Genomic DNA, 27,647 nt, shown 5'->3' with positions numbered 1-27,647 from the left:
TTTTTTTGAGACAGGGTCTCACTATGCCTTTTGGGCTGTCCTGAAACTCACTCTGTAGAACAGGTTGGCCTCAGACTCATAGATCTGCCCATCCCTGCTTCCCTAGCCAAGAGCTGGGACTAAAGCTTCCTCTACCATGCCCAGCTAGTCTACCATTTTTATTGTGAATGAATATAGGACTTCTGGAGAAAGTACTCTATTTAAATTATATTCATTTTTTAAAAAGATTTATTTATTTATTTATTTTATGTATAGCTGTACCGATAGTTGTGAGCCATTGGGAATTGACTTTTAGGACCTCTGCTCGGTCCAGTTAGTCCCTCTCGCTCAGTCCCTGTTTGCTGTGGCCCAAAGATTATAAATAAGTACACTGTAGCTGTTTTCAGATGCACCAGAAGAGGGTGTCAGATCTCATTACAGATGGTTGTGAGCCATCATGTGGTTGCTGGGATTTGAACTCAGGACCTTTGGAAGAGCAGTCTGTGCTCTTACCTGCTGAGCCATCTCCCTAGCCCTAAATATATTCTTATTGCTAAGTACTTACTTTATTCTGGGGTATGTTTTTGTTGACATGTATGTGGATCTGAGTTTCCAAACACATTTTGAAATTTGTTTTTATATTATTTAGATAGTAATACTGAAATTTTATCAGAAAAATTAAACATTAAAGAATTGGATGTATATTCAGATTACAAGGTTTTTAAAATTATTTTTGTTTGGTTGTTTTGCCTGCTTGTAAGTCTGTGCACATGGGCATCAGAACTCCTAGGACTGGAGTTGGAGGCAGTTGTGAGTCAACCATGTGGGTACTGGGAATCAACTTTGGGTCTTCTGAAAGAGTAGCTAGTGTTCCTAACTGCTGAGCCATGTCTCCAGCCCTGATAGGTGAGGATTTTAATTGATTGACAAATGAATCTCTGTCATACCTAGGTAAACAGATTTGGTTCATGATTCTTCAGAGGAAGTAATTAACTCTTTTCTCACTAGTTGCTTGAGAGCCATAAGGGTGCTTCAGAAGAATGGACATGTGCCCAGTGATGCATCTCTTTTCAAATCCTACGCCGAGTATGGCCACTTTGTGGACATCAGGATAGCAGCTCTGGAAGCCGTCGTTGATTACACTAAAGGTAATGGTGTCCGGGTAGTACTTGTTCCAGTGTAGAAAGGGATGTTGGAAAACCCCTTCTGCATCTTTGTAGTACAGGCACTACAGGGTTTCTGATGGTTTGTAATTACTTTTTATTTAGTGTACACAGTAGTAGATCTCACAGTGATATTTTCAGTCATATTAACCCTAATGTTAAATTCTTGGCTCACTGACTTTTAATTGGTTTGGTAACAATAGGAAAAAAAAATTATAGATGTCTTTAACTCCTGGGAGAAGCCAGCAAATTCCACAAATTCAATTTTTTTTTTTTAAGATTTATTTTATTTATTTTATGTGTATGAGTACACTGTAGCTGTACAGATGGCCATGAGCTATCATGTATATGTCTGCTGGGAATTGAACTCAGGACCTCTGCCGGCCCCACTTGCTCCAGCGTAATTCATTGTAGCCATCTTCTGACACACCAGAAGAGGGTGTCAGATCTCACTATGGGTGGTTGTGAGCCACCATGTGGTTGCTGGGATCCGAACTCAGGACCTTCGGAAGAGCAGTCAGTGCTCTTACCCGCTGAGCCATCTCACCAGCCCCACAAATTCAATTTTATGTTATTTTTTAAAGATAAGAGATTTGGGGAAAATACCTAGGGATTCAAGGAAATACCTTATAAGAATATAAAAATTTGTAACTATGCAAACAAAGCAAGAGACAGTAACTTTCATCAGGAAAATTAGCTTATTCCTCAAGTTTAAAGAAATAAAAAGTATGACACTGAATAAAATAGAGTTGGGAAAAATAACACAGAACACAGTAGAATACTCTGAAAGGTATAAATTCCAATGAGATGAGCTAGTTTCTACTACAGTTTTTTGATTAGCTTCCTAGATAGATCAGAACCATGGTGTTGTAGAGAGTACAAAGATAGTGTGTGGGTCGCTGTTGAAGCTTTCAACTGTTTCTGATTTTCTCTGAGAGGTAGAGACCAGCCTGGTCTGTGTAGCAGTTACAGGCCAACTAGGTGTAGATAGTGAAGTCCTATCTCAAAAAAAGGTTTTTTTTGGTTTTTTTTGGTTTGCTTGTTTGTTTTTGCCTGTGATACACACATATACAGTGCAGATTCCCACCGAGGCCAAGAGATGCCCTTGAGTTAGAGTTAAAGGTCATTGTGAGTAGCATGGTATTGGTACTGGGGCAGTAATATCTCCAGACCTTTCTGTAACATTATTAACAACAAACTCCCAAAGAAAATTTTCAGATGGAATATATATAGCTGATCTTGCCTAGATAATAGCTTTAAGCCTAAATGCTTGCTAAATTTGTGCTAAAAATCTGTGTGTATTTCAGAAGTAATTGTTTAACAGTTATATACAGGTAATACAAATATGTAAGTATAACATGTCTAAAAGTCAAACTTGTAATGGAAATATTGGGAGACTGAAGAAGTTAAAGTATATTGAACTCTGATTAGGATAAAAGGAGATGGGAAATTCCACAGGGAGTTATGGGTTGTATATGAACTAGAAACGTGTAATTAGGTCTTTTGAAGTTTTATACATTTCAACAGAAATGTTCAGACAGAAAGCAAATAGAGCATTTGGTAACCACATTGTATTTATATGTGTGTTTTTGACTTGATGTTGAAAGAACTGTCATTTTTATGTTCTTTCATTTAAGAGATGATATAAATGTAATTTTCTGCTATTAAGTGAATTATTTGACAAGAAATAAGCATACAATTCTGTGTCTCTATATTTATTATGATGATTTGCCAGCTTTAAAATCTAGACTTACTGAACTCATGTAATTTCTTAGTATGCCTAATATTCTTTTCTAAGATAAAGTGTATGTGTCTCAGGAGTAAGAAGAATTTATGAAAGCCGGGCAGTGGTGGCGCACGCCTTTAATCCCAGCACTTGGGAGGCAGAGGCAGGCGGATCTCTGAGTTCGAGGCCAGCCTGGTCTACAGAGTGAGTTCCAGGACAGCCAGGGCTACACAGAGAAACCCTGTTTTGAAAAAAAAAAAAAAGAAAAGAAAAGAAGAATTTATGAGCTAATACTACCCAAGATGCAATAGAATGCTATTGTGTTTCCAAAAGAGTACTAAACTAATAAGTATAATTTTAAAAAGTGAATGTTGCTTAGGAATGAACCATGAATTCTGTAAGTTAAAATATTAGAAGATGAAAGAATGAGAACTATTGTGTGTAAGATTGTGTAACTCCTGCCGGGCAGTGGTAGTGCACGCCTTTAATCCCAGCATTTGCGAGGCAGAGGCAGGTGGATTTCTGAGTTCAAGTCCAGCCTGGTCTACAGAGTAAGTCCAGGACAGCCAGGGCTACACAGAAAAATCCTGTTTAGCTCCAGCTTTTCGATTTTTTTTAAAGATTTATTTATTATTATATGTAAGTACACTGTAGCTATCTTCAGACACACCAGAAGAGGGCGTCAGATCTCATTACGGATGGTTGTGAGCCACCATGTGGTTGTGGGATTTGAACTCAGGACCTCTGAAAGAGCAGTCAGTGCTCTTATCCACTGAGCCATCTCTCCAGCTCCCAGCTATTCGATTTTGAACTGTACGCTGACAAGGTGTTAGATATAGTCGTAGCATGTGTCTGTGACTACCTTTCTTACTGCCTTGTATCTTAGTGGAAGGAGCTGTGTGAGCAGAAATTGTTTATATTTATATTTGTTATATTTTATATCAAGCTTCTATGGGATTTAAGCATCTAAAAAGTTGAACAGATTTTGTCCAGCTAATTGTGTCTAATTTAGGACTTTTAATGATTAGAACTTGCTTTATGGTGTATCAGTGTTTGGTTGAATTTTAGTATGAACTATATACTGAGCACTACTTTTTTGGTACTATTTTGTAGGGATGTTTGGCTGAATATATTCTGGGTAATGTTTTGGTCATGGTTACATATGACATAATGCTTATTAAAGTTATTACTGGCCTAGTGCATACAAAGTTTTAAAAGTAAATTATAATTGCTTAATTGGACCCTTCAACTGCATGACAATTCAACTAAGAATTCTACTTACTTAATTTCCTGCTTATCACTTGTTATTTGATCTGTTATTTAACCCTACAAAAACTTACTGATTTTTATTTTCAGTGGACAGGAGTTATGAAGAACTTCAGTGGCTACTTAATATGATTCAGACTGACCCTGTCCCCTATGTGAGGTTAGTTTATATATTTGATATCTTGATTATAGACCTGAAATGGGTTAGATCATGGCCAAAAATTATACATGGGAAAGATGTACATGGGAAAGGTTTTCTAAAATATAGGAATAGGTTATGCATTTTTAAGCCTTTTTTTCTTATTTGATTTTATAAAAAACATTTTGAAAACACATTATTAGTAGTTTCTCTTAATTTTAACTATTCTGTTTTGACTTAAAGTTTTATAATACTTTATAATAAAAGAGTAGGAATAATTAATTGTGTGTCCAAACTTATAATTGATTCCACTATTTTTATGCCATTTGGGAACTTATTTCAGGGCATCTCTTTTTTTTGATCATTTAACAGATTTTATTACATTTATTTTTTTTTGTCTCTATATATGCACACACATGTACCGCAGCACGCATGTGGAGGTCAGACCATGTGGATGCATGGAGCCACATCACTGGCTCCCATTTTTTTTAAAAATTTCATTCATAATTTAATAAGCCTTAAGTCTTATTAGTGTTGATATTTTTTAAAATCTTTAGAAGCTAAAGGAGCTGCAGTCATGCCATCTGCTTTTGTATTTGTGCTTACCTCTGGTTTATTCCTGCTGGGTTTTTTGGATGTTTGGTTTGTTTTTGTTAGCCATTTCTTTCTTTCTTTGAAGTTGACATAGTTGACACTCAGGTTTTTATTTAACATTCTGACTTCATAGATCAGAATTTTAGAGTTGAAGAATAACTTATAGCCATTTCAGCTCTGGGCAAGGACGTAGACCTAGAGACATTAAATGCCTTGGTCACCTTCCCACATTGCTTGGCAGATGATGTTCTTCTAAAATGCCATAAACTGCCTGCTCATCTCTAGATGCCTGGAGGTGTGAGCAGTCTGCTCAGGCTCTTAGAGCAGTGACTTCTTGGTTGGTAACTGTATATTTCAGGGTTTTAAGTAATGCTTGTTACACATTTTATATGGACTTTTAATATTTTAATGTTCTTGATTTGTTGATCTATATTGCAGTTTGAATACTCTGTTCTTATGAGTGCTGTAAACTCGAAATGCAGAAAAAATTCCGATAACTTTCCATTTTAAAGTCCAGAGCAAGAAATATAGCCCCATTACTCTGTCTAAAATGGAGTATGCACTTAAAAGTCTTTGGTAACATATAAGATCAGAAGCTATAACTGCAGTATAAATAAAGTTTGGCCATTGGTTTCAAACCGTTTAATGTTTAAAGCTTGACAATTTGTTTTCAGTTTACAAGAATAAGAAAATGAACATCTATTTTTTTAAGGCTTGTTTTAAATATTAGATACTTAAGATCTGTTTCAGAGAGCACTTTGAGCAGATTGTCATGGTTGTTATTGTATTACACACTGATATACAATTGATATGGTGGTATACATATTGATATATAATAACTGAATGAAGTTATTGCACATTGTATCTGTACCGAGTGCTTTTGAAATGTAGCTTTTGAGTTATTTTCATTCATTCAAAAGTCAAGAGCGATATTTATAGTCTGGACTGAAAATCTGTTTAGAGGTGTGTTTACCCCATGGCAGAAGATGAGAACTGACTTGTGCCAGTGGTCTTCTGACTTGCACGCATGGTGTGGCACACACACCCTACTACCATACCCCACACAAAATAAATACAAACTTTTCTTTTTAGTTCACATTTTTTAAAAAAGACATTATGGCAATGAATGGTCACAGGATAAAAGTGTCACCACACAATGATTACATTCTTAGTGGTATATATTTTTTTAAATTTTGTTTTAGACAGGGTCTCAATATATAGACCATACTGGCCTCTGCCTCTGCTTCTCTGCGGCTGCTTCTCTGCGGCTGCTTCTCTGCGGCTGCTTCTCTGCCGCTGCTTCTCTGCGGCTGCTTCTCTGCCTCTGCTTCTCTGCCTCTGCTCTGCCTCTGCTTCTCTGCCTCTGCTTCTCTGCCTCTGCTTCTCTGCGGCTGCTTCTCTGCCGCTGCTTCTCTGCCTCTGCTTCTCTGCTGCTGCTTCTCTGCGGCTGCTTCGGCCTTGGTCTCAAGTAATTGGAATGCAGGTGAATTCCATGATGCCCTGCAAAAGGAATTTTACTTTCTTACAAGTTTTGTGTTTCTTTCTTGTTTTTACTTTATATTTTATACATTTAGTATGACTTATCTCCTTCATTCCCATTGCGGTTACTCCTTTACCACTTATTTGAATAAACATCATAGGACTGCTATGCATTGAATTTCTAATGCTAAGACCTAGATACTTCAGTATCTGTCTCTGTCCAGGTCATTAGTATTTTTCTGCCCTGTTCTAAGCATAAACATTGTTTTTATGGATTTTAAAACTTGTGGTAAGATGGCTCTCATAAAGAATGAAAATGTTTAAAGAGAAACCTTGAACCTCCCCCTCTCTCCAAAGCAAAGAATGTGATGGCTAAAGTTATATAGTCAGATGGTAGAGGACCTTGTTGGACACTTCAGATAATTGAAAACAAATCCATAAGACAGTTTAGTGAGAAAACACATGTTAAACATTTAGGATTCAGCATAAAGCATTTAAAAATGGACCTAAACATAAAATTAGACATAATGGGAAAGGAGGAAGACTTTGATATTCTGTAGTGTTTCTTATTCATAGTACCAATCAGCAAACAGTCAGTAAAAATTAATTTATTTAGTTTTTATTTTTACAGGCATAAGATTCTAAACATGTTGACTAAAAATCCACCATTTACAAAGAACATGGAGTCTCCTTTATGCAATGAGGCCCTGGTAGATCAACTCTGGAAGCTAATGAATTCTGGTAAGAGAGCAATGACTTTTCTTTTCTTTTCACTTTTTATTGATTCTTTGTGAGTTTCACATCATGCACCCCAGTCCTACTCATCTCCTCCCCGCCTCGAATCTGCTCTCCACCCTTGCAACCTCTCCCACAAAAGAAAATAAGAAACACAAACAAATAAACCAAACAAAACATAGAAAACATCCAGTCGTGGAAACTAACACAAGTGTGTCCCACTTTGGACACACATGCTTCTTTGTCCACACATCTTCACTTGCGAACATCCATTTTAATGACTCATTGCTTTGCCTTGAGAACACCAGTAATTTTTTTATAATTATTACTTATTTTCATTTTACAGCAGATTTTCAAGTATATGACAGAGGGGGGGAGAGAGAGAGAGAGAGAGAGAGAGAGAGAGAGAGCACGCTCTCGAAAGTGAGCATGTGTACACATTTACGACCTAGAGTTTACTAACTGGCTAGACTGGCTGGCCAAAGGACGCAATGGCATCTGTTTCCCACTCCCTAGTGTAGGAGTTCCAGGTGTTGTCACCATGCCTGGCTTTACATGGGCACTGGGATCAAACTCAGGTCCTCCTGTGTAAGTTGCATGCACTGTACTGTGTGACGCCCTCTATTTCCTCCTCCCGTCCTTCCTCTTTACACAGGTTGTCATAGTTTCACATTGAGGTTATTTGTTAAGGGTGTGTTCACTTGGTTCCATATGAAAATGAAACATACTAATATTATAGTGCTTTAAGTAGTTAAAGGGCTATAAACATTAACCTTCATAGTCTTCCCACCTCTTGTCTGTGGCCCTCTAGTGGTCTTGTTCAGAGAGAACTCATTTCTTCTTGACTTTTCCAGGACAGTGAGTAACTGTAGAGTAACAGGTAAGCTGCAGTTGTAAACACTGCATGCTCTTTACATCTCTGAGAGCACGCTATCTTATCATAGTGTGAGATCAGGGAGTGGAAGCACAGAGTGGAGGAGCGCCGGCTCTTGAGCCAGTGGGTGTGCGGAGGTCAAGCCCAGCTTAGTGTAACTAGCTAAACTCTGCCATTTACAAAATGCAAGGAGTAAAATCTGTGTCTGCAACCCGAGAATGAAACAACTTGGTGTTTGTAAAGCACGGTGTCTGCCTGTGTTAAACACTCAGTACTGTGATTCCCATGTGAAGTGAGGTTGTTTCCTTCTGTGTTGGGGAATCAACTTCAGGGTCATGAGTAGTTGGCTATACTTTCAGCAGCCTTAGCAGCCACTTATTTGTAAGTCATTTTTATTTAATTGGTTACTAATTGGTTACTGTGAATTTATAAATGTCATATATATTGAAAGACAGTTTTTATTATATCTCTTAATTTGAAATTGTAATACTGCTTTTGGTTGAAAGGCTTAGTCAGAAGCTAGGCTGAAATTATTTTACTTAAACAGTTGTTGCAAGTTGACAGAGACCAGTGGGTATTTACTCTAATATTTAATTTTTATTTTCTAATACTTAACATATTTTAGCTCCTTTATCTCCTCCCTAGAGTATTGAAGTAGCTTACTGGGCTCTTTCATTGCTAACTCACTGAATCACAAATACTAAATTCTAATGTTTTTATTTTTTACTTAGTTTACTAATATGAAATGTTAAAGACTACTCTTCTTGTTTATAATAAAAGTGCAGTAGCCCTAGGAAATATACTAGTGTAGTTATTTTGAAGAAATACAATAAAATGAAAGTGGATGGCCTCCGTCTTTAAAAAATAGAGCAAAGTTCCATGTAAACCAGTATGAACTAAGATCCTTTTAGTTGGTGTTGGCTAGCTCTCCTACTCATGAGTGATTACTGTGCACACAGGTTTAACATTTTACTCTCCTGTTACCTTGAAGACATCATTGCCTCTTTTACTTAGATCTAAGGGATAAACATGAACTTCAGAGACTTGTAAAGAATTACTCAGCAGTAAATCTTCTGCACAAAATTGCCATGTCACATATTAATAAGAATATGTGCCTGACCATAATAGCTCACAAAATTGAGGAAGACATAACAAATTATAAATAATTGTCTTACTACTGCTTGGGAAGAGTTTTTGGACAAAAGGATTAAGATTACAAGATTAAGATGGTTTTGGAAAAAGCTAAACATGACCAGGAAGCTGGACTTAACCTCTGGATAGAATGAACCTTATATAAGAAGTTGCTTTATGTTATTTTTAATTTTCAAAGATTTGTCATAATCAGAATTATGTATGTTAGAAAAATAATGCACATTGTATTCTGTCAGTAGCCTGCTAGTTTAAGTTTGCCCTTTAAAATGCACATGATTGAAAGAATGACTTTTGCACAATGTCCTCTGGCTTCCACACTCACAGCACAGCACCTGCGCACATGCATAGTAGTTAGCACACACACTCACTCTATATTTTTAATTTCTGAAATTTATTTTTTAAGAATAGTGGTATGGTAATTAATGATGCTGATTTTGTCTGTCTCTTAGGTACTGCACATGACTGGAGGTTACGATGTGGTGCTGTGGACTTGTATTTCACACTATTTGGCCTCAGCAGACCTTCTTGCTTACCCTTGCCAGAGCTTGGGCTTGTTCTTAACCTAAAAGAGAAGAAAGCTGTCTTGAATCCTACCATAATTCCAGAAGCTGGAGTAGGCAACCAGGAATCTGCGAGTAACCCAGGCTGTCATGCTCAGCTAGCTGGATTTCAGAACCCTGTGAGTGTCACGAGTACAAAAGACAGAGCCTCACTGCGTAGCACCACCAAAGAAGACAAAGCCTACTTCGACTCAGTCAGTTCTCTAGCCTCAGGCCACGGCCAATCTAAGCCCCTAACTCGAGTAAACAAACGTCCTCCGGTCGACTTGTGTGATGATGTAAGGCTCTTTGGGCCCCTAGGATTTCTCCTGTGCATAAAAGAGAGCCTGTTACACATCGGGCTGCCTTGTCTGTGTGTACGGAGACCGTGTCTTTAAGTTGCTTGCTGGTAAATGGTTTTGAGTGAAAATCAAGACTAGAGGAGTATCTGGTGTTGGGAAGAGATGGTACATTCCATTACATCTTATACGTTTTTTATATTTGTGGAGTTTGCCTTTAGAAAGCCTTTTCTTTCTAGCTCTGCATTGTAAATTCCCAGACTCTGTAAAAAGAACATGTGTGAATTATTTCACTGTAAAAAGAATGTTCCAGGAATGATTTTCATGACACAGTGTCTGCCCTTCCGTTTTCAGCAGTATTCCGACCAGACTGTTCTCCCAGCCATTCACTACTGCTGCTTACTCTTTATGATTTACCTGAAGTTACCTGGGATAGTAAATGCAGAGTGTGTCCTAAGGTGGGGATTGGGCTTTATAATCCTCGCCATCTTGGTTGGTTGGTTTTTCAAGACCAGGCTTCTCCATGTAGCCCTGGCTGTCTTGGAACTCGCTTTGTAAACCAGGGTAGCCTCAAACTCAGAAATCACTTACCTCTGCCTCCCAAGTGCTAGGATTAAAGGTGTGAACTGCCATGCCCGGCTCACAGAAGTACTTTATCAGCTGCCTTTGGAGGCTAGATCACCCAATTTCTCTTTTAGTACCTTTGGGAAGACAAGACACCATTTTTCTTTTTAAGATTGTAATGGCCTCTCTTCCGCTCTCCTTAAAGATAATATCTGAGCATAAAGTAATGCTGTGGCTCTCTGTCCTTTTTATGTGTGCACTAGTTTTCAAGTTCTCAAGATGAGGAGGAAGTTGATATGGATACTGTTCACGATAGTCAGGCCTTCATTTCCCATCATCTGAACATGCTTGAAAGGCCATCCACTCCAGGTAAGGATAACGAACGCACCCGGCCTTGGGGGAGGTGGGCATTGTTCACATAGATCCATTCTGAGGTCTGTTACTTTACTTTTTAGATGAGCAAGTGGGACATTGAGAAACCAATATAAAATTTTTGAATTGTATCAGTGTAATTTACGATTGACAAAATAACAAATTGTAGAAAGTACTTTTTAGAAGTTTGGCCAGAAGCCATTGGTTGTGCAAGCCCGTCACTCTGAGTTCAATGCCTGCCACCCTGTAAAGGTGAAAAGAGAAAACTAACCTTCTCAAGTTCTCTGACTTCCATCTGTGTATTGTGGCATACTTGCATACACATGCACACACACTAATAAAATTAACAAGTACTTCTTCTAATTTGTTGTATTATATTGGTTCTCTACATAGTGAGTTCCAGGCCAGCCAGAGCTATACAGTGAGGCCTTGTTTCACCTTCCTGCTAAAAATTTGGATTTGTGTAAGATATTTGTCATGATAAAATACTTTATTTACTCTGTTTTTTTCTCCATTTTGGTTTTTTGAGATAGGAGACAGGGTTTCTTTGTATAGCTCAGCTGTCCTGGAAGTAGCTCTGTAGACCAGACTGGCCTTAAACTCACAGAGAACCACCTGCCTCTGCCTCCCAAGTGCTGGGGTTAAAGGCTTGAACCTCCACCACCCAGCTTTATTTACTTTTAATAATAAGACTCTAGTTACATTTAAAATACTTTTTTTTAAAACTAGAGTCAGTGTTCCATAATGCCACCCTTTTTTTGGTCTGTCTATTCCATATAATTTGATATCACAGATTTCCTTGTATTTATTTCTCAACGACCATATTTTTGTTGGTTGTGCCATCTTATTAATAACTGCAAAATAATAAATTTAGGTCCATTTCATTCTGTTTTGTGTGTGTGCAAGTGTGTATGTATGTGTTCATGTGTGAGTGGACATGTTTATGGAGATCACAACTGTGGGTGTCATTCTTCAGCCACTGTCCACCTTTTGTTGAGACAGTGAGCATCCAGGGACCTGCCTGTCCCCACTGCCCATCTAACCACTGCTAGAATAAAAGCATGCTCCAACTATGCCCGTGTTTTCTTTTTAAACTTGGGTTTTGGTGATCCGCAGGTATTTTATTGACTGAGCCATTTTCTCAGCTTAGATTTATTTTTTAGCATTTCCTTTTTCTGAGTTTGAATTTTGTCTTTTTCCTCCTTGAGTATGTTTGCTCTTTTTTTTATTATTATTATTTTAAAATCCTAAAATGGTTAGTAATAACACATGTCTTTAATCCTGCCACTCTGGAGGCAGAGGTAAGCGGATCTCTGAGTTAAAGGCCAGTCTGGTCAGTAGAACAAGTTCCAGGACAACCAGAGCTACATAGACAAACCCTGTCTCAAAAAACAGGTGCTCATGCCCACCCACCACACCCCCTTCCAAAATCCTAATCCTGGCCTGTACTTTTTAAGTGGTCTTTGCGTTCCCTTCATTAATATGTTTTACTGCCCCCCTGTATCCCGTAATGCATTTTGGTTAGAAGTCTACATAATCAGATGTCACAAGAACTATACCAGCCTGTTTCCAGCCTGTTTGCGTGCTAGAGTGATTTCTGCACTATGATTCTCAGTCTGAGTGTCTGCTAGTGAGCTGTGTTTCTTGGAATTAATTGTTGGCTCTAAATTTTCTGGTCCAGTCATCTAGTATTCCTTACTTGTATATACAATGTATTGTGATTATGTTCACCGTGTTGTCTTTTGGCATCCCCTTTCCTTTCTCTCTGAACTTTTTATGTTTCCTATCTCTTCCTCCAGTGGCTGTGCCATTAGCTAATGACCTCCCTGCTCAAGCAACCATTAATGCAATTACCACAGGAAGAGATGGGGCCTTACAGATACCTCTGTGCATGATGGGAAGTGTGCAGATGTCTCTAGCTGCTACCGTTCATGTTTATAACAGCATTGATTTAGGATATTCTTGATCTTAAATTCTTTCTGCCCTTTTTTCTATGATGTACCCTGAGTCTCAGTGGACTGAAAGGGATAGAAACACTCTTGTAAACTGAACCGCCCTCTGTCAATTATTCTTAGTGCTTTGGTCAGATGAGTCTACATTCATCAGGGCCTTTTTACCCTGCTGAGAGCCACAATGATCTTAGAACAATCATGAATCTTTAGAAGGCAGTTGGACTTTTTCATCAGTGAGTAGGTAGTGTGTTCCCTGCTTGGGCCCATGTCCTCCCAGCCATAGGCTTTGACCAGGTTTCTAGTATCAGGTGTGGATTCCCTCTTGTGAAGTCGGCCATCAAAAGCAGTTGCAGAGATATTTGGTCATCCCGCAGATAGCTGTGCCACTGTTGCCCCAGTGGATTTACCTAGCGAGTCAATATTGTAGCTCCCACCAGGCTGCAGCTGCGAGAGTTGTGGACTGCATTGCACCTGCCTACACTGTAAACACTAGTAAGCAGAGAGGGAGTTTCCAGTTCAGTTCTGTCTTTGTTTCTTTGTATTCTGTAACCAAAGTGTATGGTGTGTTCAGTAAAAGGGCCTAACATCTAATTCTGGTAGGCAAGCTAGAACAATGACAATAGCCCATATTATTTTTTTCCAAAGATTTATTTTTATTATTGCTATTAGTGTGTGGTGGGGGGGGGGTAGCGGGGAGGGAAGTGGTAAGTGGCTTCTGAAAGTCTGAAGAACAAGTTGGATTCCTTTGAATTCGAGTTACAAAAGTTGTGAGCCTCTTAGCATGGGTGCTTGGAACTAAATACAGGTCCTTTGGAAGCACAGCAAATGCTTGTAACTGCTGAGCCATCCTCTATCCCCATGGCCTTTACTTTTCCAGGTGTCTGCAGCCTCTGTAGCAAATAATGCATGGGAAGGTATGCTGTACCTGGCACCAGGGTTCTTGGTTAAGCTCATGACTTCTAGGAGAGTGTTGTCTACCCCTGAACTTCTTCCGTCTATGGTATTCCTTTAATTTGGTCATCATGAGTTGTCTTGGTTTGGCATGTTTTGAAATGTCTATTTCTCTTATTAATTAAAAGATATCTTTATTGACTTTAGCAATCTTGATTAGCAGCTATTTACTTTCAGGACTTAAGTGTATCTCTGCACATTTTTCTGGCTCTTAGGGTTACTGATGAGAATCTGCTGTTATTTATTTGATGTGTTTATCTTTGTAAATGTGTTGTTGTATTATCCCTTACAGATTTTTTTTTTTTAAATCATTTACTTTTTAATGCTAGATCTTATGTATCACGAGCTGGCCTTGAACTTGCTGTGTAGCCAATGGTGAGCTTCCTACCCTCCTGCCTTTACCTCGTAAATCCTGAATTAGAAATGTTCAGTACACATGACTAGTTTTATACTAGCTGGGATTAAACCCAGGGCTTTATCCTTTCTAAGTAAATACTCTGACAACTGACCTGCATTTCCAGTCCCTTTATAGCTCTCAGGGTGTGCCTCTGCTCTATTGGTTTTGTTTGTTTGTTTGTCTGTTCTTAATTTGCAATGTTACTTATCTTGGAGAGGTTCTTCATGTCTAATTGAACTTCTAAACGCCTCTTGTCTTTGGATGTCTATTTCTCTAGATTTGAGGGACTTTCTGTTATGTCTCAGTTCTTCTACCTTGTGGTTAGATATTCTTCTTAGGTTTCATCTCTTAATCATATGCCAGAGTTCTTAGAAATTGCAGTCATGCTGTTTTGCCTTTTTGGTTATTTTTCTTTTTATTTGTATTTGAATTCAGTATTTCATATATGTGTGTGTGTGTGTGTGTGTGTGTGTGTGTGTGTGTACATACATGCATGCCTCAGTACACATATGCAAGTTGTAGAACAATTCGTAGAAGTCAGTTCTCAGACTGGAAAGATGGCTCAGTGGTTCTGAGTTCAATTCCTAGCAACCACATGGAGGCTCACGACCATCTATAATGGGATCTTATGCCTTCTTCTAAAGATGGTGGCAGTTTACTCATAAATGAAATAAGTAAATCTTTAAAACAAAAAGAAGAAGAAGAAGAAGCAGTCCTCTCCCTTTCACCATGTGGGTCTCAGGAGCTGTTGACGGGTTTTTGGGCTCTGCAGCAGGACCTTTCCTGCTACTCATTCCTCTGCTAGGTTAATCTGTTGTTAGTTAAAATATCACTGGAGTTTTTACTTAATTCAGTTTTTGTTGTTTCCTACTTTTTTCCCTCAAATCTTATTTTCTTTCCTGAATTTTTTCTATACTGCTGCCTTTTTTAAAAATCCATATTCCTATCTATTTTTACCAGCTTTTTTCTCTATGTTGCTGAGTTTCTCTGTTTATGTAATCATAATGTATTTAAGGCCACTCACCATGTTTATGAGTTAACGTTTTAGGTTTTTCAGTGTCTTGAGTTCAGTAGCTGAGGGGTTAGGACCTTTGGGAGGACTCATGTTGCCTTGCTTTCCATATTTCTTTCGAAACGTGTTGTAATTTATGCCTTTGTTGGTCTGGGCACTTCTGGTTTTATTATTGATCAGGCTAGTCTTGAGGGTTCAATCTCTACTGCCACTCAGAACATAAAACCAACTGCTGAACCACTAACAAGAGATGTAAAAGGCAAAAAGACACAGGAGCACACATAAAGCTGCAGATAACAGCAGTGACCTCGGAGAAGAGGATGGCAAACTCTCGTGCCACTGTTCCCATGTTTGTGCATAAGTTTGAGACTAGAATCTGACCTGGATTCTGTTATCCTGTTTTTATGTTATACCATTAAAACTACTTCTTGTTTTAAAGGCGTTTGTAACACCTAAGTTTTGTTTTGTTTTTTTTTTTTGATATATTCAGTAAGTTTGATATATTTTTAGGAAATTTTGTAAACTGTATGCAAATGCCAAATAAATAATAACATAGGTGAAGTGTCTCTTGTAGCAGAATTTAGACCCTAATTTAAGTATTCAGCAAGTGTTTCAAGTGTGAATTTTCTCTGAGGCAACAGGACAAAGGATTAAGTTACTGTGATCTTTAGTAGCCTTAATATTATATTCCGTTTATGATTAGACTTTACTAGAGTTGAACTACTTCTGGTTTTAAAAGTGAAACCTGTTAAACTTTTTTCTGCTTTTAGGAAACAAAGAACTATATTTCCCCTTTTTGATCTTTTAGGGCTCTCTAAGTACCGACCATCCAGCTCCAGATCATCCTTAATGCCCCAGCATCCATTAGGCTGTGACATCACCCCAACCACTAAAGCCCAGTGGAGTATGGAACTGTCCCGGAAGGGAGCAGGTACACCTGCTTATGTTTGTTTGTTTGTTCATTTGTTTGTTTGGTTTCAAGAAAATTAAATTTAGAGTTAATTTATTAATTAAAAAAATACTGGGAAAATGGAGACCCTAGTTTTCTTGCAATATATTGGTTTTATATTATGTAATTTAAGGACTATTTCACATTAGTGTTTATCTGTTTCAGAAGTTTGTGTTTGTGTTAATAGAAAATTTATAAATAACAAAAAATAATGAGGAAGAAAATTATTCTTCATTATGTTGTTGTAATTAGCTACTGTAATAATGAAATCACTCGCTCTTGCCTTGCAGTCAGAAGTTAAATTTAAATCTTAGAATCTGTGTCACTCTACCTTCACATAACCCACAAATAAATCACCCAGAGCTCAGTCAGGATTGCTGTTTCATTCATGAAAATTTAGTGCTAGACTTGTATTTAGAGGAGTCCATATAGGGCTGTCAAGATGGCTTTCTGGTAAAGATGGTTTCTGCCAAGCCTGACAGCTGAACTTGATCCTCAGAACCCACATGATGGAAGGAGAGAGTTGAAGTTGTCCTGAACTACACATACCACCCCCACAACATGCCCCCCCAAGTTTATGTTATTTTACACTGACTAGGCTTGTGTAAGTAGTTTAGCTCAGCTATCCTTGTTCATCCATTTTACACGGTCTCCTGCATATTGTGTTCCTCAGTTGCTGATCAAGCAAAGTTGAGAATCTAAATAAATAGCACCTGCCAGATGCTGTGAGCTACCAGAAAACAAAGATTACATTTTTCAGACATCTAAGGAAAAGGAGTAAGAAAGAAAGCCACATAAATGAAATCACTTCTGAAGATTGGGTTTTCCAAAGTCCTTAGTAAACCTTAAACATATATGGATTTCTGCTTATGTTTCAGTGGGTAGATTTTGCTTTGGTAATATATGTTTTGGTATAGAAGAGTAATGCTTATTGATTTGAGGAAGGAACTCAGGGACCAACTGTGATTAATAAGTAGACTTCAGCCAAAAGCAACAGCTCAGAATACTTCAGTGTTAAGAACATAGATGGTTGTCTGCCAAAAGCCTTTTGTGAGGTGTGTACCTTTATTGTAGTAGATTGACACAATATGTTTCAGAAGGAATCCAGCTGGGACTTTACCTTATATTTCCATGAATGAAAGGCTTGGGGGGTTGTTTCTTTGGCTCCTTCTTCCATTTCCTTCTTCCTCACTTCTCTCACCTCTCTTCTTGCCCTTTCCCTCCTCACTCCTTCCTCTGTGTGTGTGTGTGTGTGTGTGTGTGTTTGTTTTGAATTTCAAATATAGCTTTTTCTTAACACATTGATACACTGGGAAAAAGTAACTTTTCCAAACATAAGAAAAGCTCTTTAACAGAGTACAAATGAGCAATAGAAGTACCTTCCTTTCTCGTTTGGACACTTTTTTATTTGTGTGAATGTGTGTGCATTTATGTCACAGTGCACACGGAGAGGGCAGTTTGCAGGACTCAGTCCTCTCCTTCCACCACATGGGTTCTGGGATCAAACTCAGGTTGTCAGGCTCTGTGGCAAGTATTATCAACTGCTGAGCCATTCTGCCGGCCCCTAAAAGTAGAAGTGTCACTCCTAGCTGGTGTGACAGTATTCCTGTGGGAGCATCACTCACAATTCATCTTTTGGGATCAAGTAAGTTGGACGTAAAGGGGAGTCTCTGCTTCCCATCAGAGTTGGGCATTTTGTGAGAGCAAGATTGGTCTGTGGCTGAGTTAAGGTCCTGAGAGAAAGAGAAGAGTGGTAAGGGAAGCTGTGGGCTTTGTCGGTGCATGTCCATCTGAGGTCTCTTTTATTCATGCTTACTAAAATGTAGTAAAATGTTTGCTCTAGTTGACAAAAAATGGAGAGACTGCATATAAAATCTAGAGACTTGCAGCTCTTCTCAAAGCACTTAAATAAAGGTCCTGCAGCAGTGTTTCTTTACTCTGGGTGTTCTTTCCTCAGGTTCAGAGCTACTGAATGTGGGTCCCTTGCTTCTTCTGCTCACAAAGTGAAATGGCATCTCATATATATATATATTTTTTAATTTATTTATTATTTATTTATTATAAGTACACTGTAGCTGTCTTCAGATGCACCAGAAGAGGGTGTCAGATCTCATTATGGGTGGTTGTGAGCTACCATGTGGTTGCTGGGATTTGAACTCATGACCTTTGGAAGAGCAATCAGTGCTCTTACCTGCTGAGCCATCTCACCAGCCCCCCATCTCATATGTCGTAATGACTTAGAGCCAGGGTCCCAGATGATACTCAAGAACAGCAATATGTGACAGACCTCATCTAGGAGAGAGAGAGACCAAAGATGCTGCTTTAAGGAAGCTGGAGGGGAGATGCAGATTTTGTTAGTAGAGGACAGTGATGATGTACTTTGAACTCCTCCTACACACATGTGCGCATGTAGAACACACACAGCTTCAAATACATATGTACATATGCATACACGTGCACTCCCCCCCACTTTGTGTCTTCCTGTGTATGAGGGTAAAAAAGATGTGTTAAATGCGTATGATTTTGTGGAGGTGGTAGGTCAGGCCATGGGATAACCAAGGAGAAGTGGTCCCTTCACCCACTCCCTTTCCCTTCCCCTGTCCTGAGGGAAGGAGACTAGGCAGCAAATGCGAGTGGTTCCGTGAGTGACAGGTTTGCGCAGCACAGATCCTCCTTCCCAGTACTGAGCCCCCTTTCTTCTGCTGCAGGGTTGGAGGCATCACTGTCTGGGTTTATTTAGTGATGGCAGGGATGAGGAACAGAGAGGGGAAGGGGTGATGGTGGAGCAGCTGGAGCTCCCTAGTGATTTCTGAGGGAAAGAGGGCGTCAGTCCTGCAGCTGCTTTGCTTAGGCTGCGGGGTTATGTAATGCCTTCTTGCATAACTCAGAAAATACAAGTCTAGTACTTGAAATCTTACTTTGAAATTAAAACAATTTGTTTTAAAAAGCTTGTATGCTTTCCCTAGAGATCTTTCTTTTGGAACTCAAGATGAAAACCAGACTGACTCTTTTTTTCATCTTTAAATTACAATGATGTATTTCAATATCTTATTTTTTTATTTAATCTAAAGAACCAAAGAGCAGAATTCATGTCTTTTCTAACAAACTATAGACTTTGTATTAAATATGAACGTATACCTAATATAAATGAAGTCAATAAAGTTAGCAGATTGTTCAGTGTTTCTTAAGTGTTCTTATTAGATGGACTGCAGAGCATGCAAGTTAGGCTTTTATTAAGTACATTTGTTTGTTTCACATCTGTTATGCTGACTATAGCTTTTTGTTTGTTTAACAACAAGGTTTTACATTGGGCAGAATTCAGAATATCTTTTGAGTAATACAAATGAACATCTTACAGGATTTTGAATTATATGTGTCTCCAGATCTAAAATAGAGAAAGTGTTCCAAATTACTGCAGGGGTTTTGTCAGCTTAAAATCATGCTGCCGAGCCATACTGAGCCCCTTCTCGGCTCTGTTTCTATTAGAGTGTATTTGTTACATCAGTGCCCACATGAAGTCCACAGCAGTCCTTTTGTTGGTTACCTTTTAAAATTTATACTCCAATCCATAGCTTCTCTCCCTCCACCCTGCCGTATATGGTAGTCATATTGTTATCTGTGGTTTCAGGTGTTTATATGTGGTGAAGTTAACACAATAGAGTTCCTTGTAACTTTGGTAGAATTAAAGTCCTGTCTAGACACATAATTGGAGGCAGGTTTGTCAGTGCTGTGTATCTTCATTCGAAAGTACCAGTATCCAGGTGACTCTTTTGTTTTTTGTTTTTTGTTTTTTTTGTCTTTTGTTTTTTTTTTCCCGAGACAGGGTTTCTCTGTGAAGCCCTGGCTGTCCTGGAACTCAACTCTGTAGACCAGGCTGGCCTCGAACTCAGAAATCCGCCTGCCTCTGCCTCCCAAGCACTGAGATTAAAGGCGTGTGCCACCACTGCCTGGCTATGAATAATTTTCTAAGTGACCCGATAAAGTACCGCCCTCTTCTCAGGGCAGAGAGTATTTGAAGGAGTTATATTTTAATTGGCCAGTATAGATTTTAGTGTATAGCAAGCACATAGGAAGTGATTGTTGAATCATAATACTTAGAAAATATTAATATTCAAAGGACGATTTACTAACACATTATAATTTGGACCTAAAATAGTTGCCTTCTGGCTGATGCTGACAGTGTTGGTAAACTAGTTAGCCATTGTGTACCCGTCAGCTTCCTCTGAGGAAAGCTGTCCTTCCATACCACCTCTAGAAACTCACTCGGTGTCTTCATCCTAAAGGTAAAGAGCAGCCCTTGGAGCTGGGAGTGCATTCCATGATGGCAGCCCCTCTCTCCATGTTTGCTAAGGAGGCTCTGTCCTCTCGACACAGCGAGCACCATCACCACCATCACCATGAGCACAAGAAGAAGAAGAAGAAGCACAAGCACAAACACAAGCACAAGCACAAGCATGACAACAAGGACAAGGACAAGGAGCCCTTTGCCTTCTCCAGCCCCGCCAGTGGCAGGTCTGTGCGCTCCCCGTCGCTCTCAGACTGAAGCCTGCTCCTCTGTCTGGATAACTGCGATTTAAATAGGAATGAGTGTTTGGTTCTGGATGAACTGTTTCACCCCCCAATTCTTCCTGAAAACACAGAATGACTCTTATAAGAGCCTTCATATCCACCGCAGGCCCATTCAGATGCTAGTCTCCTACAGACTGCCAAAGTCAGGGATGCTTGAAAGCCTTTGATGGATGTCATAGGCAGAAGGACATTTTCAACAGGAACACCTGCCAGATCTGTGGTACCCAGCGTTTCCATGAAGTGCTGAATAACACCACTTGGAATTGCTGGAGAGGTTTTTCTGTAGACTCAATCCCTCTCGACTGCTTTTTGTGTTAGCCGTTAAAACTAAGCACTATCATTTATGAGCAAAGAATCTTATATTTCTTTTTACCCTAAAGTACAAAAAGTTTGGAAAAAAATTATTTTTTAAAAAATTTAAAGTAACTATCTTTTGATAGTACATTTGGTGATTATGATGTTGCAATGTAGCAGATCCAACATTATTCTCAAATCAAGATGTTTAAATTATGTTTTGTTTTGTCTTCCACTAAGTGCAAGTGAATGTGTTCATATGTAAAATATGTTTTGCTGAATGTGGACAGTTTATACACATAATACATATTCTTTTTAAAATTACTCTGTATATAATAAGCCAGGCATGGTTATGTATGCCTGTAATCCCAGCAGTTGGGAGATAGAGGTTAGAAGATCATTCAAGGCCAGCCTGAGATACATGAGAATCTGTATCCAAAAAGCAAAATGACAAAAGCTGCTCTGTATAACAAAACGTGATACTTTGAAAGGGTGTCTTTATTTGTTGTTTACTAGCTTGGACACAGATCATTTGGCCTACACTGGAGTATACCAGCAGCAGTTTAAAATGTATGTCATGCTTTGGTTTTGTATTTTAACAGTTTGTATGGTTGTATGTTTGGGTTTTGATTTTTGGCTTTTGGTTTTCTGAATTTACCGGGTTCTGTGTTAAAAAATATTTTCATATCTATTCAGTTTTATTATTTCTTTTGTTACTAAATGTTTGACTCAATTCTTATCTCAGAATAAATATTTCAAAAGGGATCCAATAGTGCTGGACTTTTAAATATACTTTTAGTTGTATTTAACTTGTTTAATAAATAACTTTTTAAGTTGGCCAGTCTGCCTTTGTTTTCCTTCATCACTCTGTTACCTTCCTGAGCATGTGTATATAATATGCCAGGTTGCATTTGCAGAGGGCTTTGAAATGAGTGGGATTTGAACTGTCCTAGTAACAGGGCAATTCAGCAGATGGGGATGAGGTTAAGGTCTCTGTGGAAGAAGCAATCCTTCAAAGCAAGGCTGTATGCAGTGACCTTGACCTGGACCATGAGTACAAAGGAAGTGTGCTCAGGTGCTGCTTGCTCAAGTTGAGATCTCACTGCAGTTTGGGTCCCCTTGGAACTCACTATAGATCAGGCTAGGCCTGAACTCCAAGACCATCTGGCCTTCCAAGTGCTGGGACTAAAGCCGTGGACTACCATCTTTAGGTCTGTGATCAGGTGTTGAGCTACCTAAATGACCCTTACTGATTCAAATTAATGAACTTCAGTTGGTTTGAAAAATTGAAATTTTTATATTTTGGTGTGCTATAGCACCTGGAACTTAGCCATTTTAAAACAGTTACTTCTGCCATGGCTTGAAGAAAGACCTACTAGGCTGCTGCTGTATGAAGGCCCTCCAATTGGATCCATCTGTGTAATTCTGATTCTCATCTGTGTGATTCCTGAGAACCAGACACTTCTTGGATGGAACATTTTTATGGTGGGCTACAAATTATACTACTGGTTCAAAATAGACAATTAAAAAGAATGTTTCTGGATTTGAAAGTCGTTAATCATACATGGTCAATACTTGAGTGTTTCTCAGTCTCCTTTCCCAGCATTATCTTAACAGTGTCTTGTTTGGAGCTCATCATGTACATTTATGTATGTACATACATACAGGAGGGTTTTAAGCTCATGATAGCAGATGATACACACTTGCAGAAGTTGTTTATTTTTATACTGACTTGATGGCTTCAAAACTTGTGTCATAGTAAGAAGGGTTATAATTCTATGGTTCTAGAAGAATTCTTTCTGTTGTTTTAGAGTATGTTTTAAATGTTTCCATTCTTTTATCCAGAGAAGATTTATCTTGAACTTATTTTGATGAGAAGTAGGCAGAGGTCCAGTTTTTCTTTGTTTCCAGAATGCTATTCAACACGGTGTATTATCTTGGGCCTGGAGAGGTGGTTCAGTGGTTAAGAGCACTGACTGCTTTTCCAGAGGTCCTGCGTTCTATTCCCAGAAACCACATGGTGACTCACAGCCATCTCTACTGGGATCCAATGCTCTCTTCTGGTGTGTCTGAAGACAGCTACAGTGTACTCATATAAATAAAATAATAAATCATAAAAAAAGAGAACTACTTCTATCTCAATTTCAAATGTTGCCTGCTAAATTTCTTTACAAATTCTGGTGTGTTTTAGACTCTGCATCTGTCTATAGAGTCTTTACTACTTCTTGGCCTTAGCTCATACATTTTTTCTTTGGGGCTTGTAATTTACATACATAAAATTAATTCCTAGTAGTTTGTACTCCTTAGCTTTAACAGATACTTAGATGACATTCTACCATCGTAGTCCAGTCACCCTCAAAATACCTTTCACTTCAAATTACCACTGACCAATTTTCTATCCCTGTATACTTACCTTTTACCTTTTACCTTTTTTTTAAAGATTTATTTATTTATTTTATGTGTATGAGTACACTGTATCTGTACAGATGGCCGTGAGCCATCATGTGGCTGCTAGAAATTGAACTCAGGACGGCCCTGCTCGCTCCAGCCCCGCTCACTCCTGCTTAATACACTGTAGCTGTCTTCAGATGCACCAGAAGAGGGCGTCAGATCTCATTACGGATGGTTGTGAGCCACCTTATGGTTGCTGGGATCCAAACTCAGGACCTTCGAAAGAGCAGTCAGTGCTCTTATCTCACCAGCCCCTACCTTTTACCTTTTAATAAATTACCAGGGATTAATTTTCTGTGTATAATTTTACCTCTTAATAAGTATCAATTTATTGTTTTTCAGGTAACCTTCCTAATGATGTGACCCTTTAATACAGTTCCGTGTATTGTGACCCCCAACCATAAATTATTTTTGTTGCTACTTCAGAACTGCAATTTTGCTACTGCTCTGAATCATAAATATCTTTGTTTTCTAGTGGTCTTAAGTGACCCTTGTGAAAAGGTCAGTCGCCCTCATGGCCAGCAGAGAGACCACGGTCCACAGGTTGAAAACTGCTCTACCTTGGGCCCCAGCAGAAGAGATGCTGAGGAAACTTTTATAGTATACACATCATCTCTCTTTCATTGTGTGATTATTCTGTTCTTTATGCTAGTTTTGTGCCTGGCTGCTGTACTGATTGCTCATTTGCAATGCTCAAAGGCATTATTCTATAAATAATGGTAATTTTATGGCTTTTTATACACTTAATTTTCTATTTTCTCCTTTTTGTGTGACTTCTTTCTCTTGCTGAATGAGAGCAGCCAGGCCGGGCGTCCACTCAGCAGTGGGGATGCCATTTACCTTCTCTGGACTTGGCAACCTATCCTTGGGTGTAGTGGGTTGGACTTTCACATTTTTCTTTGTTTCTGGGAAAGTGACATTTACAGTTTCATTTCTCATTCTTACTTGGATGATTTTTTTCTTTTTAAAGGATCAGAAAGGCTAAGTTATTGTCATCAACGACTCACAGACTACTTGAAAGGGCAATTCTAATCCAAAGGCACCGAAATCCTTGCTGGAAAAAACTAGACAGCCATTAATTTCCCATTGCCTGATGCTCATCTCTTCTGACTTCAGTTTACATTGTCAGTCAGTGAAATTCCTTCAGATCAAATGTGTACTTACACACAACCATTTCAGACTGCTCAACTCCTGGCACCATTGACTTTTAATATAGCCTAGCCCTAGTGACTTGCTTAAGAGACATTTCAGTTTTATATAATCCCACGTGTCTATCTGAGTTTGAGTTTACTTTGTTTTTGTTTTGCTTTTCTCTGCTTTTGTTTCTTGTATTCTTGTGCTTAAAAAACAAATCATTGCTCACACCTGTGTCCTGCGAGCTTCTCTGTCCTGTGTCCTGACAGTGCTTTCAGTTTCTGGACTTCTAAGTCCTTAATTCATTCTGACTTGAGTTGAATTTTATATATGGTGTGAGACTGTTAAAGTCCTCTCTCATTCTTCTGCATGTGGAATTCCTGTTTTCACTACCATGTACCAAAGAGGCTGTCACTCTATGTTCCTGGTATATTTGTTGGAAATCTATTGACAACGTATACATGCGTTTATTTCTGGGCTCTCTGTTCTGTTTTGTTGGTTGATGTGTGTTAGTGTTATAGACTAATTATTTATAGCTTTGCAGTATAGTTTGAAGGGTAATGTGATGTCCCAGTGCTGTGTGTGTATGTTGTGTGTGTATGTGTATGTGTGTTTGTGTATGAGTGTGAGTGTGTGTGTGTATGAGTGTGAGTGTGTGTATGTGTGTTTGTGTATGAGTGTGTGTGTGTGTGTGTGTTTTCTTATGATCACCTGGACTGATGGGTTTCTTTTGTAATCAGTTCCATATGAAATTTAAGGAGTGGAGTGTTTGTTTCAAAACTGGTATTAGAATTTCGATGGACATCAATTTTAGTAGCATGAACATTTGAGCTGTTAATTTTTCATATCTATAAACATGAAATATCACCATTTATTGCTGTCTTTGGTTTCCTTAATCAGTGGTTTGTAGTTTTACTGTGTGTGGGTCTTTTATATCCTTGGGTAAATTTTGTTTTCTTTCTTTCTTTTCTTTTTGGCTAGTTTGTGGCTAGTGTAGACACAGTACTGTTAATGTGCAGCCTTCAGTTTTACTATGTTCGTTAATTATGCATGTGTGTTCTAATTATGCATGTGTGTGCATTTGTGTTTGTGTGCAGGCCTGTCTCCATGCCTGCATGTGCACATGCATGTCTTTTACTATAGCTTTCCCTGTCTAGGTCTATGTGAACAGCAGACAGTGATATTTCATTTTGTCTTTCCTTCTTGGTACCTTCTTTCCCTTCCTTAATGTCTCCAGTGTGGACTGTGAATTCTTACCTTGTTCTAGACCTTAGAGGAAAGGCTTTAGTATTTTACCATTAGCTATGGGAGTCTGTCCTGTAGCCATTACAGTGCAGAGTATAGTTTTTCTAGTCTTCATGTTCCTGTTAGAGTTTTGTGTTTTTAAAAATATTTATCCTTTAATTTTTATGTGCTTGTATGTATACTGTGGAGGCCAGAAGAGGGTGACAGATCCCCTTGAGATGATGTTACAGGCTATTGGGAGCCACCTAACATGGGTTCTGGGAACTGTAGGAAGAGCAAGAAGTGCCAGCTCTCCAGCCCCTCGGGGTTTTTTTGTTGTTTATTTTTCTATCTTGAAAAGGCATAAAATGCCAGTTTTGTGAAATTTCTATCTGTTGAGATGATTGCTGATTGTATTGTTTGCATCTTTCATTCTGTCAATGTGGTGCATCACAAACTCACTGAAGTGTCCCACCAGCCTCTGTGAGGATGTTTTAATTGAACCTATTTTATACTATGATGGAACCTGATGTTTATTTTTCTGCTTATTTGTGTCCGAACAAAATGGAAGTAAATGAGAATCCACTTGCAGTTACTTTCGACTAGCCACGCTGTTGTGGGTGCTGTATCTTGAAGGATACTTAAAGGATAAGATCCTGAGTTCAAATCCCAGCAACCACATGGTGGCTCACAACTTTCCATAACAAGATCTGATGCCCTCTTCTGGGGTGTCTGAAGACAGCTACACAGTATACTTACATATAATGAATAAATAAATCTTTAAGAAACAAACAAACAAACAAACAAAGGGTAAGATAATGTGGACAGCACCGTAAAGACTGTGGCACTGGTGCTGCATGTGAGCAGCCCAGCATCTGCCAAGTGTTTCGTATAGGATCGCCCAACACTGCGCTACACACTGAATATTTCTGATCTCTGCCTATTGGATACCATGTCAGTCTTTACAACAATTTCAAGCTCTCCGTTTCTCTGAAGTGTCCTGCTCCTGCACGGGGCTCACAAGCACTGAGTTTGACCAACCTCTCATTGTCGTCCTTCAGGGTATGACACCACCTACTCACATGTCCTAAGTGACAAACTGATGGATTTCCATCCCAACAACGAAGACAAACCTCCCAACCTCTCTCCCTCCTTCCTCCCTTTTCACTTCTTTTAAAAAAAATCTGTTTTTCTGTTGGAGACTTAGTCTCATCATCTAGTCTTGACTAGCAGCAGACTATCTATGTAACCCAGACTGGTCCCTAACACAGTGATTCTTCTGTGTCTACCTCCCAGGGGCTGAGGTTCCACATCTGCATCATGTGACACATTCCCTACATAACCTCATCATGTCTGCTCACTAACCACTGTGTGTCTGCCTCACAGCTACATGCCTTATATGTGCATTTTCTTGTTTTCTACATGAACAATTGAGTGTAAAATAAGTAATTAAAATACACCTAACATTTATTACTTACATTCTATGTGTAGTTCCTGAGATAAATTCATGAATGAGACCAAAGAACTTGAAGTTGCTCAGCTAAGGAAGTAGAAAGCACAAAATTGTAACTCAGTGACTGTTGGCTCAGTGAAACCTTTTACTGAGCAAGCCTGGCGACCTCAGTTCAATCCCTGGAATCCACCCAAAGATGGAAGGAGGGACCCAACTCCAGAAAGTCGTCCTTTGACCTCCACACACACGGATGACTCTTGGGCTTCCTCTCTCTCTCCTCTAGCTCTCTTTCTCCTTCTTTGCATAGATTGTAATCTGGAAAAATTTTTTATTTTTATTTTTTATTTATTTATTTGGTTTTTTTTTTTTTTTTTTTTTTT

At 38.8% G+C, this 27,647-nt stretch overlaps 1 protein-coding gene across 2 annotated transcripts in view; it reads left to right on the top strand.

The window, feature by feature from the left end:
- Taf2 (TATA-box binding protein associated factor 2) overlaps nt 1-21,846 on the top strand; it is a 58,258-nt gene extending 36,412 nt beyond the window's left edge. For both annotated transcript variants that reach the window (XM_031357930.1, XM_031357929.1), the window contains exons 20-26: nt 988-1,127; nt 4,225-4,294; nt 6,978-7,087; nt 9,557-9,786; nt 10,773-10,878; nt 16,002-16,124; nt 20,426-21,846. In XM_031357930.1, the coding sequence (XP_031213790.1) occupies nt 988-1,127; nt 4,225-4,294; nt 6,978-7,087; nt 9,557-9,786; nt 10,773-10,878; nt 16,002-16,124; nt 20,426-20,685 (1,039 nt within the window). In that variant the 3' untranslated portion in view covers nt 20,686-21,846. The remainder of the gene's footprint in view (nt 1-987; nt 1,128-4,224; nt 4,295-6,977; nt 7,088-9,556; nt 9,787-10,772; nt 10,879-16,001; nt 16,125-20,425) is intronic.
- Nucleotides 21,847-27,647: the final 5,801 nt, after the last annotated feature.

The sequence above is a fragment of the Mastomys coucha genome, unplaced genomic scaffold (assembly GCF_008632895.1).
Source record: "Mastomys coucha isolate ucsf_1 unplaced genomic scaffold, UCSF_Mcou_1 pScaffold7, whole genome shotgun sequence".
Taxonomy (NCBI): domain Eukaryota; kingdom Metazoa; phylum Chordata; class Mammalia; order Rodentia; family Muridae; genus Mastomys; species Mastomys coucha.
This window is presented reverse-complemented; position numbering and strand designations above follow the sequence as displayed.